This window comes from Artibeus jamaicensis, unplaced genomic scaffold, assembly GCF_021234435.1.
Source record: "Artibeus jamaicensis isolate MK-2021 breed Jamaican fruit bat unplaced genomic scaffold, CSHL_Jam_final contig_558, whole genome shotgun sequence".
Classification (NCBI taxonomy): Eukaryota; Metazoa; Chordata; class Mammalia; order Chiroptera; family Phyllostomidae; genus Artibeus; species Artibeus jamaicensis.
In genome coordinates, this window is record NW_026521886.1 from 2,645,668 (window position 1) to 2,660,305 (window position 14,638).

Here is a 14,638-nt window from a genome sequence, read left to right on the forward strand (position 1 = left end):
CTTTCTCCCGCGTGGCACCAACCCACTCATCTATCCTAACTGCCCACCCGGCTTTAGTCAGTCGTGCTGGTCTCCGAGCTCCAGAGGGATCTTTACTCCCTCTCTGGCCTCTCTAAGGTCTGTAAATGTGTCCCCCACTGAAACTAGAGAGATAATTCTTCGTATTCTTACTTATGAAAATATTTTAATAATCAACTAACTAAAAAATGACCTCATCTTTTCTTAAGGAACCAAAAGCACAATTATTTCTCCTTTCCTGAAATTACAGATGTGTTTCCATCTGAACCACAATCTGTCTCAGTAGTGGTGGGCATTTAATGACACAAATTAAGTTTCAGTAGCAAAGTTCTCATCTAGGACATTGTGAAATTCAAATAATTATGCTTTAATAAAATAGGTAAATTCAATAACAATCAGAGGTGACATTTAATGGACTGAACAACTGTATTTTTTATTATAATCAGTTTTGCAATTAAAAAATGGCAATTTTCTAATTAAAAAATTTTTTTATTTATCTTTAGAAGGGAAGGGAAGGAGAGAGGGAGAGAAACATCAATGTATGGTTGCCTTTCATGTGTCCCCTGCTGGGAACTGGCCTGTAGGGAACCAGCCTGCAACCCAGGCATGTGCCCTGACTGGGAATCGAACCGCGATTGCCTGGTTCGCAGGCCCGCGCTCAATCCACTGAGCTACACCAGCCAGGGGCAATTTTCTAATTTTTAACCTTTCTCCAAACTCAGTTATCTTACTATTCATTATTAATAATTCTTCTTAATATGTAAAAACAATATGTAAGATGTAAAGCCAATTGATACATCTTTTTCTTCCAAAGTTATCTCTAAAATGCAATACAGCAAAAAGCCATTGACTAAAATACTCTTTAAAGTATAAAAATATATTTCTTTCTAAAGTTTCATTTCAAAATAGTCAGAAATGTTCAGAGTAGTCACCTGTCAGTCTTCAAGGCTCTTTTGTTTGCTGGTTATAATAGAGTTCTAGTAACAGAACTGCTGCCACATTCATGTCCCCCAGGGACCTGCGGGGCAGCAACAGAGCACAAAACCCAGCGTCTCACGCAAATAAGCTTCCTCTGCATTGTGTTACACAAACAATGTTGGGGCGGTGCACTTTGAAAGGGAAAAAGCTAAGAGGCACTTGAGTCTACCACAGCACAGAAGGAAACAGCCTAATGGAACAAGCATGACAATGGCTAAAAAATGCAAAATAAACAAAAATAAGAATGCTTATACTCTCATCTATCTTTATCAGAGGACCGATTTTTTCTTCTCCAGTACACTGAAAAAGATTTCACTGATTAGTGACTGAAGAGTGTTTTACAGCAGCTTAGCAACAACAGTTTACTGTTAGAAAAGTTACATGGCTTCTTCCCAGACTTTTCTAGCCATGATATACTTTACAAGTATATTTTGGTGAAATCTTCCAGCTCAGCTTATTAAAGCAATTAGTTGGAAGGGAGACAAAGCTACAGAAGAGAAAAGGGGTGCGAATGAATTACAGTCCACAGAAGCAGTAAGAAAATCTACTTTCCTTTACCTTACATAAAATACCTTCGGTCACTGATCTAACAGTGGACATCTCTTTTCTTGGCTCATTAGTGAGGGGACAACCTAAACAACCTCTGACCATAACAAAAATGCCATTATGTCATTCCTTGAACTAAAATTAAGGGCATAGGAAACCCAGTAATTTGCAAAATGCATTTCTTCTGTTTGAGAAAAGCAAGCACTCGCCTCCAGCTTCACTGCCCTGCCGCCCCGCCCCAATCGTTCCCACTGGCGGCAGAGCCGACCCCAGAGCAGAATGTGCAACTGCTGGTAACTGATGGTAACTGATGGTACCTGCTGAATCTGCTGTACCCATTCACACACTGTCTTTAAAGAACACTGAAGTTTTGACCAGTCAGATCAGAGCAACCAAAACACCAGGAAACAAGGCCTAAATGGATTTGGCGTGGCCACCATGAGAATAAAGCTATCAATAACCAGCATTTTAACACGGCTGGAGAAAGGAAGCAGTTTGATACTTGATTCTCACTTTGTTAAATATTTAGAACAATGCTAATGCCTTTTCCATTCAAAGCTCAATAGTTTTATTTTCCTTCCTAAAAGTTGCTAGCCTGTTCAAGATACGTGGGCAAGAACAAGGCAATTTAAACAAGGCTCCAAGAACAATGGAAGGAGGAAAAAAATGCAAGCATGACTTATTCTTTCTTATAATATATTCTAAGCAAATGGCAGATGTGCAAATACCCATTTATATACCCATTCTCAACTGATTGAGTTTTTGTTTGACTTTATTGTTGTTTAATTAGGGAAGAGGGGGAGGAGGTGGCTGTTAACAATATCTTACTCATTTTTTTCTTTTTTCCCCCCCGACCAGGCCTGGCATGGTGCCCAGCATTCACAGGGAAGGCACGAAACCATAAGTTACTTAAATCTTAGAAGATTCCACCTACAAAATAATTACTCATTTCACGGAATTTCTAGTGAGTTAGCCAATTCAGTGAGCGCTGTAAAGGAACGCTGCCCATCATTCTGTAGCTGTCAATCTTCCTACAGTGCCACCAATGCGCAGCCAGGAGCTCCCTCCAATTTCCTCTGCCACTTAACTCCTGCTGACTCTCTCCAGACTCCAGCCGTGCCAGCTCCTCCAGGAAAGGTCCCTCCCCTTGGTTCCCCCTTAGGGCACACTTCACATCCACAGTCAGGTGACTCGGCTGTCTGTCCCTAGGCTTTAAGCAACCTGAAGCAAGAGAGCAAGTCCTATTTCTATTTCCATTCTCAGTGACAGTCACAGTACTGGGTCCGAAAGCAGACGTAGGTATTTGTAGACACAGGTTTGCTACAGTTTTGCAAAGTACTGAGTCACATAAAATACATGCAGACACCCCTTTACGATAATGAGTTTTTCTGTATGCTCTCCCCAACTCTCAGGGTTTAATAACAGCGACTCAAATCATTATGCATTTTTGTTTTACGCACATAAAAGAAACCTCTGTAATTTGAAAAAAAAATATGTTCTTGACTGCCATAGGAGTAATTAAACTAAATCATGTGCTATGTTACTGTTGAAGGCACTCTTAAGACTACATGGGAGGCATAAAAACAGATGCATAGATCAATGAAACAGGCTCCAGAACCCAGAAATAAGCCCACGCCTTTAGAGTCAATTAATATTTAACAGAGGAAGCAAGCACATTCAATGGGCTAAAGATAGTTTATTCAATAAATGGTGTTGGAAAACTGGACAGATACATGCAGAAAAAATGAAACTAGAGCACCATCTTACACCATGCACAAGAACAAATTCAAAATGGATGAAAAACTTAAATATTAGAACCAAAACAATAAAAATCATAGAAGAAAACAGGCAGTAAAATCTCAGACACTGCTTGTAGCAATATATTATCTCACATATCTCCTCAGGCAAGGGAAACAAAATAAAAAATATACAAATGAGACTACATCAAACTAAAAAGTTTTTGCACAGCAAAGGAAATCATCAACAAAATAAAGACAATCCACAGAATGAGAGAACATATTCACTGATACCTTTGACAATGGGTTAATGTCCAAAATTTATAAAGAACTTACAAAACAACACCAAAAAACCCAAACAATCCAATTAAAAAAATGGGCAAAGGACCTGAATAGTCACTTCTCCAAAGAGCACATACAGATAGTTAACGGACCTATGAAAAGATGCTCAACATCACTAATCATCAGAGAAATGCAAATTAAAGCCATAATGCAATAACAACTCACGCCGGTCAGAATGGCCATGATTAATAAATCATCATTAATAAATGAGTGCTGGTGAGGATGTGGAGAAAGGGGAACCCTTGTGCACTGTTGGTGGGAATGCAGGCTGGTGCAGCCACTGCGGAAAGCAGCATGGAGATGCCTCAAAAAATTAAAAGTTCTGCCTTTTGACCCAGCAATCCCACTTATGGGAATATATCCAAAGGAACCCAAAACACTAATTTGAAGATCATAAGCACCGCTATCTTTATCTCAGCATTATTTATAGTTGCCAAGATATGAAAGTAACCCAAGTGTCCATCAGTAGATGAGTGGATAAACAACTACGGGAAATTTACACAACGGAATTCTACTTAGTCGTGAAAAAGAAGAAAATCTTACCCTTTGCAGCAGCATGGATGAACCTGGGGAACATTTGCTAAATGAAATAAGCCAGTCAGAGAAAGACAAATACCACATGACTTCACTTACATGAAGAATCCAATGAACGAACTGATCTAACAAGCAAAACAGAGACAGACTCATAGAGAACAGGATGAAAGCTATTGGGGGTGGGAGGTGAGGGGATAAAGGGATTGAGCAAAAAGGAGAAAGGACTCCTGGGCACATGCAACAGTATGAGGACTGCACAGGGGAGGGGGTACCAGTGGGTTAAATGATAACGAAAAAAATACAGTAACAAATTTTTTAAGAAAGAAAAAGGAAAAAAAAGACTACAAAGAATTCTTTCCTTATCTTATATCTGTCCTTACCACTAACTCACTCTCCTCAGCACTTCCAACAAATTTTTGTTTATACTGACTTCTATTTTATTTTCTAAATAAAATATTTTTTAATAATATTTTCTAAACAGAAAGTGTTCTCCTAACACTTCTTTCTGTATCTCTCTCTCATTCACAGACACACGTACACAGAACTACACAAACGAGTAGAAATCTACACTAGAAAAAGTATGAATTTGAAAATTTGGAAATATTGACTATTTTCCTAAAGATGGTATATTCCTACATTTCCTAAAGATAGTATGTGTGTGTGTGTGTATATATATATATATAATTATCAGTAATATTTTAAATTAATATTTAGTACTTCACATGTATAATATAAAATATTATCATTTATATGATCATAAAAGTGAATAAAATTAGCATAAATTATGGCAACTATTTCTATAAACATGGTAGACCAAAGTTCAACTTTACTATGTGACAAACAAAACAAAATAAAAAATAGAAGAAAATCAACACCTCTCTTACCTTTAAGATGCGTTTGATAGAACCCAATACAAAATTTCTTTGTGGATGCTTTCTGTTCTGAAGGGTCCAGTCACGATTTAACACCTTTTCCCCTTCTTCTAACACACATTTCTGACCTTGGAAATGTGGCTTCTCATATAAAATCCAGCTGAACAAATACAAAAGCATGATCAATTATCATTAATGTCCTAGGAAATGAGGCATAAAACAAGTGATACTTAGTAAGTCACAGACTATCTTATCCAGTTGCATTTTAAAATCTGGGTTATTTTCCACTCTTAGCATATAATCCTATTTTTGAAATGATGATCTATGGTAGTATAAGTACAAACAGCATAAGAAAGAATGGACTTTGAAATAATACTTCCTGAATGTAATATTACAATCTATGGGGATATTTATGTATATACATACTTTATAGGCATTATATACACAAAGCCGTAAATTTATTTTAAAGACAATAGCTTAACCATTCCAAATTCCACTTCTACCCTAATTTGTTGGTCCCTGGTTAACAAAGCACATGAGTCCCATTTTTATTACATGAAGAGAGTACTGCATCATAATGCTTACCACATGAATACTGACCAGTGGGTAACCGAAATACTGGACAAAGAAATCCTGGCTCATCCCCGGCAACTACACATTGATGTTTCTCTCCCTCCTTCCCTTCCCCATTTCTAAAATAAATAAAATCTTTTTAAAAAATTGTGTCATGTTAAAACCAGTAGTAAATCGAGATTATGTTTAAAAAAAAGGAAAGAAATCCTGACTCCAACTTATCCATGGTTCATAACAACAAATAAAGTTTTCCCTCATTTCTACACCATACAAAGAATTGTTTACTCTTTGAGCATGGCAGCTACACAAATGACTTTAAGTACGTAGCTTTCTCACTCCTCAGCATCCCACAAATTTTAAACTTGTTTTCGAAACCATGCTTCATTCAACTGAAGCCTTCAGCGGGACTTGCCCAATCTATCCTGCCAATAATGCAGTTACACAATGGTATTGATTGTTACACTGTATACATCAGATCTGGCCACTCACTACTGGCTTTAAGCACTAAAATCAGCCTGTATTTTCTGCCACAGGAAATAGAACAATTAAGTTACAAAATACTAATGATGTTTCGAAATGCTCTGTCAAAAATGGCAACTTTAATAAAAGTTTTACTTTAATAAAAAATACAAAAGCATACATGGCAACAAAACATTTAATTGTGGGGGGAAAATGCTATATAATTTTAAGAGATCTCTTACCAGCCCCTTACAACTTTTATCAGTACGCCGTTCGGAAAGGACCACGCGGTGGCATCGAGAATGTTACAATAGACCTCTTGTTTATATTTACTTCCATGGAGATCATAGATAACCATCTGGAACACACAGAAAACAGGCACAATAACTATTCTTAAAAAATGCATTTAAAATTGTAAAAAGTCCTACAATATAGAAAATAAAATATCCTGAATATATAAAAGTAATCATTACTTTAGATGTTAAATCTTTGAGTAAAATAATCCTTTTCTAAGTCAGTTCCCTGTATTTACTCAAAACTCCCCAAACCTAAAAGAAACTGCACTTTTCATGTGACATATTACTCCACGTAAAAAACTTATGCTCACCTTCCCAGGTCTTGGGTTACACCTTAGAGTTTGTCTGTCAACATTCTGAAATAATAAAAGTGAAAGAAGAAAGCCTTAAGAAACATCAATACTTTTAGCTGAACATTTTAGCTGAACTTTCTCAGCCATTACAAACAAATCCAACTTATGTTTATTTAGTGACATTATATGCAAGGTGTACCCCTAGGTGCTACGAGGATATAAAGGTAAATATAAAGGACAATAATGTGCCGTCTCTGCCCTCAAGCAGCTTATGGCTCGGAGGGGAGAAGCAGTTGATCGCACTCTCCTGACTCTGCTCAGTGGGGGGCTAAGTTAAACCCACAGGTAAAACAAAAAGAAAACGCCAGGCTATGAAAATTAAGGGAAATGGCCCCAGGGTAATGGAGGTGAGGTGATGGCAAAGATTCAGGTGCTTGCTGAGAAGTGGTATGGAGAAGACCTTGGAAAGCCAAATTTCAACATGTGAAAAAATGTGGCCAGTTGGGGTAGAGGAGTAGAGAAAAAAAGTCCAGGAGGAGAACCATCTTGGGAAAAAGTCTGCTGGTAGGAAGCACAGGGTGTGTAACCAGCAGGCAGGGAGGCAAGACTGGAGAAACTACATTTGGGAGCCTTGTCATACAGAGTGAGGAGGTTCTACCTGATTTGGGAGGTAACGGAATCATTAAAGAAACATTGAACTCCCCTTACTTCTTTTAAAATGACTTTGCTTTGCAAGCTGTTGATTGGTATTCAAGTATTACTATTTGTTCCTAAGGTCATTCCAGGTAACGATGCAGGCCTTGGGATTTTTAATTTTTTTATTTTAATTGGTGTTCAAGTACAGTTCTCTTTTACTCCCATCCCAGCCCACTCACACAGTGCTCCCCACCTCCCTTCCATTCCAACCTCCTCCTAGTTTTTTGTCCATGTGTCCTTCATACAGGCCTTGGGACTTTTAAAGAAGGTTCCATAATCTTGGGAACGCTGGAAAGTCCTACCCTCCATGACTATTTTACATTAGACATTCAAACACTTCTAAGTCAAAGAAAAATGTAACTGAATTTTAAAACATCTTCCAAATATAATGTTATAGCTCTTTTTCTTCGAATTAGGCTGTTCATTATTCTGCTTTGAAAGAACAACATGAGCAATTAAAGTGAGAGGAGGCTGTCCATAAAAAATCTACCATCTTTTTAAGGCCCTGGCCCCATGCCCCAAAAGCTTGTGGGCTCAACCCTCTGTCAGGTCATCAGCCTAGGCTGTGGGTTTGGTCCCCAGTCGGGGCGTGTGCAGGAAGCAACAGATCAATGTTTCTCTCACATCAATGTTTCTCTCTTTCTTTCTCTAAAATCAATAAACATATGCTTGGGTCAGGATTAAAAAATGGTAAAAATAAACATTTTTAAGTGTTCAAAATATTTATTATGAAATGTTTTCATGAGACACGTGTCAACTTTCTCACATGTGGTCCCTTGAGAAATTCAGAATCTCTTCATTTAATTTAGTTTGAAAATATAGCAAAAAAAACTGGAAAATAACTTGCTTCTCTGCCTTTAAATTTTGGGCAATTATTTTCTCAATGTTCAGCTAAAATATGTGACTTATGACACACTTCAAACAAGGAATCAGAAAAAAACTGATATTTAAAAAAACAATCTTTATACACCAAAACATTGAGTTTCTTAAGCCTTTAGATCATTTATGACGCAAATCACTACTTCACCAGTTAATAATCAAAATAACTTACCTCTGGGAACGGGCTTAATCCGCCTGAGATGTCTTGAGCACGGAAATATTTTGACACTGGTTCCTGCAAAGTCCCACCAAATCTGGCTCCTTTTTCTGAGGAATGTGTTTTGGAAGTCTGCAGATACTGATGATAAGCACTCTTCACGGAAGAATGTAATTTAGAAGTAAGGTCAGATTTTTGTAGGAATGGGGTCTTTTCTGGCCACAGACCTGTGTGCAGACTGGAGGTAGTTGGTTCATTTGTCTTCACAAATGAACCCGTAGAAATTCCAGTCCTTTCCTGGTCCTCGTCTGGGCCGAACGTGGTGGAAGGACCCGGCAGCCTGATGGTAACGGTCTCCCTCCCTGTGGCTGTCAGACCTCCCTGATGTGATGATTCCTCTTCCTCTTCCCCTAACTCCAGCCTGTCGTCTTCATCAAAATTCATCTTTAAACGCTCTGATACTGACTGGAGGAGTGACAGGACAGAACAGGGCTGGTGCGCACCGTCTCTCGATTTGGTGGAGCCATGGTGCCCAGGGGAGACCTCGCTGGACAGAACGTCCTCCTGAGAGCTGTCGTCCTCATAAATGGGAGACAGAGCTAAGGGGTACACTCTGTACCTTTTCGCCTCCACTGATAAGAACATTTCTGAACTATCACTGTCTAATTTAGTGCCCTTTTCAAAATGACGAACCAGGTCAGTTCTGCTCTCAGACCTCTCACAAGCGAGGACAGGCGTGCCGTCGGGGGGTGCGTCAGGAAACGGGAGTGAGTGTGCTCTCCGTACGTTGACGGGGGCACACCTGTCCTCATCTTGAAGGGGTTCTTCATATAATATAGTAAAGGAAGAGTTTTCTTGTTCATCCTGAGAGACGAAGGCTAGGTTAGAGTCTTCTTTTTCATCGCTGTACTCCCCTACATCTACTGCGGTAACAGATGTTCTTTTGTCTAGCCTTCCTGTGGACTCCACAGGTTGAAAATCCAGCATTGCTAAGGCTGGGTAGCCTTCATAATCCTTGCTCAATGTAGGCGATTCATAGCCTCTGAAATACGAAGCAAGCCTATTGTCATGTGATATGAAGCCTTCCTTTACTTCAATGGGCTCTTCCTCCATTTCTCCCATACTTTCTTCAGCATACTCTTGGGGGGCTTTTTCAGGTTCAAATATGGGAAGCGTGGCCCCTGCTTGTATAAGGGGTGATCCCAGACCTGCTCCGTGTGTTACCCCCATGGTGACCCCTGCAGATAACATGGGGTGTTTACGGATAGCCCCATCAGGCTCTTCTGGGGATGTTCTTTCCATCTCTATCATGGAGGGCATGGACACGGTGATTCCGATCGTCCCCTCAGCATCCCTCTTGCGTGCTTTTTCTATTTCTAAAGAGGCAGGGGCTGCCTTCTTGTGTACTTTTTTCACTTCCAGCCCAAAAGGTACAACTTCGGTTTTCGTAAGAACTCCCTCAGCACCCTTTTCGAAAGTGCTTTCCATTCCCGACACAGGCCTTTCAGTCTTCCCATTGACCCCCTCGGCATCTTCGTGGCGGACAGTTACCACTTCTGACGCCACGGGCATCGCCTCGGTGCTGTCCGCATCTCCTTCAGCATCCGGGGAGGTATCGTCCGTTTCTAACGCAGGAGGGGTCACTTCAGACTTTTCAGAAATCCCCTCAACTTCTTTTCGGTCAGTGTTTTCCCCTTCTGGCAGGCCTGATGTCGCCCCAGTCTTGGCAACATCGCCTTCAGCGTGCTTTTCATAAATGTTTTCCATCCCTAATGTAGCAGGTAGCATGTCAGACTTCCCAGGAATTCTCTCAGCATCTCTCTGATAAATGCTCTTCACTTCTGACACGACAGGCATTGCGTCAGGTTTGCCAATATCCGTCTCTGTATCCCCCATCTTGTGAGCTTTCTCCTTCCCTAACACGGCAGGCAGTCCCTCAGTTTTTGCACGCTTCTCAGCATCCACTGGGCATACTTCTCGCGTTTCAAAACTGTCATCTGTTGGCTCAGTTTTTGTGATATTCAGTTCATCATCCCTTTTATGTGCTTCTCCCATTTCTGACAGAAGAAGGGCTGCCTCAGCTTTCATAATTTTCAACTCGGTATCCTTTTTGTATGGTTTTCCCATTTCTAACATGGAAGGGATAAGCTCGAGTTTTCCTAGATTTACTTCAGTATCCTTTTTGTGGACTTTTCCTACTTCGGACACTGCAAGGGGTGTGCTCTTATTACCGTGTCCGGGCAAGCATTTTTCGGGTACACACACGAGGCTGTCGGACAAGCTGCTTTTGGAGGTCCCCGGTCCATGGGTGTCGTCATCTGCAAACGGAGGCCACGTGAAATTTAGTGCCGGAGTTCTCCCATCCTGTCTCCCCACTTTGTGATTATCCACATGCTCCGCTTCCACTTTCTCTTTAGAGTCCTCTCTGAGAAGTAAGTGTGTTTCTACTCTATCATCTAACCCTTCACGGGGCAAGTCTTCACCCAGTGAAACAGTGTCTGATTCCTGCAATTTTAGAGCATCAGACTGTCCAGCTCCATTTACAGAAAATGGGGATTTGCAGGGGAGAACAATTTCTCTTCCTTTAATTGACTCTGTGTCAATACCTAAGTTACTTACAGTGAAGAATCTACCTAGTACTTTATTTTCACTAATTTCACAAGTGCTTTGATTTACTACCTGTTCTGACACCAAGAACTCCCTTACATGAGGCTTAATGCTATCACTGTTCAGAATTTTTGAAGTATGAGTCTGAAGTTCAGGATCCCAAGTATCCTCTGTATCTTCAAAAGCATCATTTGTTATACTTTCTTGGGCTGAATTAATAATCTCATTGACTAATTCCCTAGCTTGATCTTCTAACAAACAAGACACATTCATTCTATCAGAATCCAAAAGGAGACTCTTCTCACCAGGGGTAGGTGAAACACAGGCCTTTTCCTCCCCTCGGGCTCCTGACAAGCTTTCCAAGTCCTTCTCTTCCAAAGGCTCTGTCAGTTGGATCCCAGAAGGGGTCACATCTGATGGCTTTTTCTCGGATGTGTCATCTCCTCTCCAGGAACCAGGATTCATTATGGCGTCTCCAGCTATGTGGTCCTGGCACGTATGGACTGTGTCCTTGGATTCGAGGCCTTCCCTAACCGAATTAAAAGCCTCACCCATCCACGTAGCAGCCTTGTTGGGCAAAACACTTTTGGCGTCTGAACACTGGTCATGTGCTCTCTTCCTTGCTTCTACATGCTCAGCAGATGCTTCAGAACACTGCTGGCCTGAGCTGTTAACTGACGCTGGGGCCCCAGCAACTGCTCCAGTCTCTCCTTCCACCGGCTGGTCAAACTGGGCAGCAGTTGGGAAAACGACAGACACCTCCCCAGTATAATGATCAAAATGTCCCTGAGATGGGGTCACTTCTGCCCCTGCTGGTATAGATGTTTCAGATTCCAAATAAGAGCTTTCAGGGTGTGGCAGGTTAGTGAGGGAGGTGCCTTTATGCGTGACATCCAGAGTAACTTCCACAGAACCCAAGTTACTTTGGGGGTGACATGCACTTGTAATCATGCAGACTCCTTCGGCGTTCGAGGAAGACGTGCTCTCAGTGCCAGCACTTAGGGCAGGAGCTCTCTCTTTCTTTCTGTGAGATGAGCCTTTCGTTTTGGGTCTCAGCACAGAGGGGACACCGAGAGAGCCCGAATCTTCAGATGCAAAAGTGTTTTCCCCCACAGTGATAGGAGAGCTCAGAACAGGTGAACTTACTTCTGTGCTGTCAGTTTCTTGGACTTTGGGGCAAGTATCGGCGAAGCTCAGTTCTGCCCTTTCTGCGAAACCCGAACTCTTTTCAGTCCCACAGATATCTGAGGGTTGACAGGTCACATAAGCACTGGCTTTGTCACCGTGAACAGGAGGTAAGATCCCAGACGTATTACTTTTGAGAAAAGGAGCCGGACAACCTGATGCATCTACCTCTGTGTCCTTCTCACCTTGATGCAGGGAGGCAGGAGGAGACACCTCGGCGTGGCAATTTTCTTTAGGCCCCAAATCTGAACATCTCTCTTTGATCTCTTTGTGATCTACCAGTTGATGACTTTCCTCCTGTTCAGCCTCGAGGGAGATTAATTCTGATAAAACAGGCTTTGCTGGCACATCTGTAATTTCAAATGGAGGAGAAATGTTACCCTGAGAAATGTCTTTAGACTCCATTTGGGAAACAGATATCTTGGAAAGGGTTATAGTTTTTCCTTTTCCAGAATGTGACTCAGCAGGAACATTGTCCTGGCCATCAACTTCAGTTTCTGATAAAACTTTAGCAATGTTGCTAGTTTTGGTTTCCAAGGAAAGAGAACCAGACTTCCCTACAGTGCTCTTCCTTGCTTTACTGTCGGAAAGCACAAACTCTGCTTTGTTAGGGCCTTGAGATGAAGTGGGACCTTGGTCCTCAGAGATGCTTTCATACTCAAATGTGGAGTCCACTCTAGTCAAGGGGGTGTCACTAGCTTCAAGGTCCAGTAGAACCTGGCATCTTTTACTGTCGGGAAGAACTTCCTCAGAGTCAAGAATCACAGAGGCACGCTCACGGTGAGAGCGAGCTGGAGGACTCTTCCTGTCTGCAGCCTTAACACGACTCCGCACATTTTCTTCTTGACACTCTTTAGGCTCATTGGAAACACCAGCAATGTCGACATCCCCGGTTTCAGTGAGCACAGAAGACCCCTCATTCTTTACAACAGGCACATCCAACCTGCTCAGCATGCCGACTCCAGATACAAAGGTAGGAGAGGAAGCCTTGAAACTTGATTTTTTACAGTCAGGGGTAAAACAGGTTCTGGTATCAGGTGATACTTTGGTTTGTTGAGGACACTCAGAGTCAGGGGAGTCCTTCGTGAGATTTCTATAAAGTTCAAAAGTCAGTCCAGGGGGCATTTTGTTTTCTGAGCATGCTTCAGCTGCTGATTCACTGCCACATTTTACAGCAGCGGGGTCCTTTTGATTTAGCCTAGGAATGTGAGGCATTTTGCCAGGTGGCCCCAAATCAAGCCTTTCGGTTTCTGTTACAGACACCTGGTTGGTATCTTTGGATAATGACTCAATTTTATCTTCTGGAGCTTTTGCATGACTCGAAGTTGTGGGCTCACTGGCTGAGATACTTTCTGTTTCTTGCTTGATTTCTGTAACAGCCAAACTTTTCTGGGCCTCTGGGGCAGACAGCCCATTGCCTTCATGAACAAGTTCTGTGTCTGTTGCGGCACGTCTCTGAAGAGCACTGGTGTGCCTGGCACCCTGCTCCGATAGGCTACCTGCAGCTTGCCTGTCAGAATACTCGCTCTCTGGAGACTGCGAGTCCTCATGCCTAGTTGATTCATCTGAGCCCTCCTGTTTGGTAGTGCCGCTTCCATCAGATTTACCACAGAAGAAGTCAGAAACAGCAGGGCTCTCAGGCTCAACATGCTCTTCTCTCTGCACCGAGCTGTTTTCTTTTGTTGCAGTCTCTGTAGAAGTTATCCCCTGAAAGTCTGGGCTGCGAGGAACTGTGCTAACGGAACGCTCTGTAAACAACGCTGTGCATCCCAAGTTTCTCACAGTCCGAGAAACTGGTACACAGCTTAAATGGTGTTCCGAGTCCGATTCTCCAACAGCGAAGCTGGAGTCAGTCGTAGAAGAGGGGGATGATCTACCTCCCTCTGGTCCCCCAGGACCATTTTTATTTAAAACATCCTTAGAAGAAGCAACACTCGGCACATCTGGGCTGTTTGCTGGCTGGCTTTCTGAGCTGAGACTTGTTCTGCTACAATCAGAGTCTTCTAATGGGTCTCCCGGCATGTGCCCTTTTTTCACAGGTATGTCCGTGCTAGATGATGACAAAGATGACAGCATCCCAGCCTCAATCTCACTCCCAGGGCTGATCTGTGCCTTTGTACTGGAGTCAGAACTTTCATTTTCTCTGTCCAAGGGATTCACAGTTTCTAACACAGTCTGTTGCTTCAGATATTTTCTAATTTGTCTGGGGCCTCGATATGTGGCATAAGTTACTGAGGGTCTCTCCAGTTTACCATCTGCTTGTCTGGGGGAAAGAAGAACAGCATGAGAGGTCAGAAAATACAACTAGAAATATTTAACAGTAAGTAACCCCAGAAACTCTGGTGAGGTATAGCTCATAATAGGGAATGATTTTAACTTCTCTCTGTAGAGAAGAGCTATAAAACCAGCAATTGTTTTTCAAATTATAATAAAGCTTTGACAGTAGAAATTCACACTGTGGATATAA

At 41.8% G+C, this 14,638-nt stretch overlaps 1 protein-coding gene across 1 annotated transcript in view; it reads right to left on the reverse strand.

Annotated features, from left to right (window-relative positions):
• Positions 1-14,341, reverse strand: part of CRYBG3 (crystallin beta-gamma domain containing 3) — a 72,903-nt gene extending 58,562 nt beyond the window's left edge. The window contains exons 1-5 of the mRNA XM_053670225.1: positions 11,292-14,341; positions 8,395-10,697; positions 6,666-6,710; positions 6,301-6,416; positions 5,039-5,186 (exon numbers count right to left, since the gene is read on the reverse strand). Of these exons, the coding sequence (XP_053526200.1) occupies positions 5,039-5,186; positions 6,301-6,416; positions 6,666-6,710; positions 8,395-10,697; positions 11,292-14,247 (5,568 nt within the window). The 5' untranslated portion in view covers positions 14,248-14,341. The remainder of the gene's footprint in view (positions 1-5,038; positions 5,187-6,300; positions 6,417-6,665; positions 6,711-8,394; positions 10,698-11,291) is intronic.
• Between the last annotated feature and the right edge of the window lie 297 nt (positions 14,342-14,638).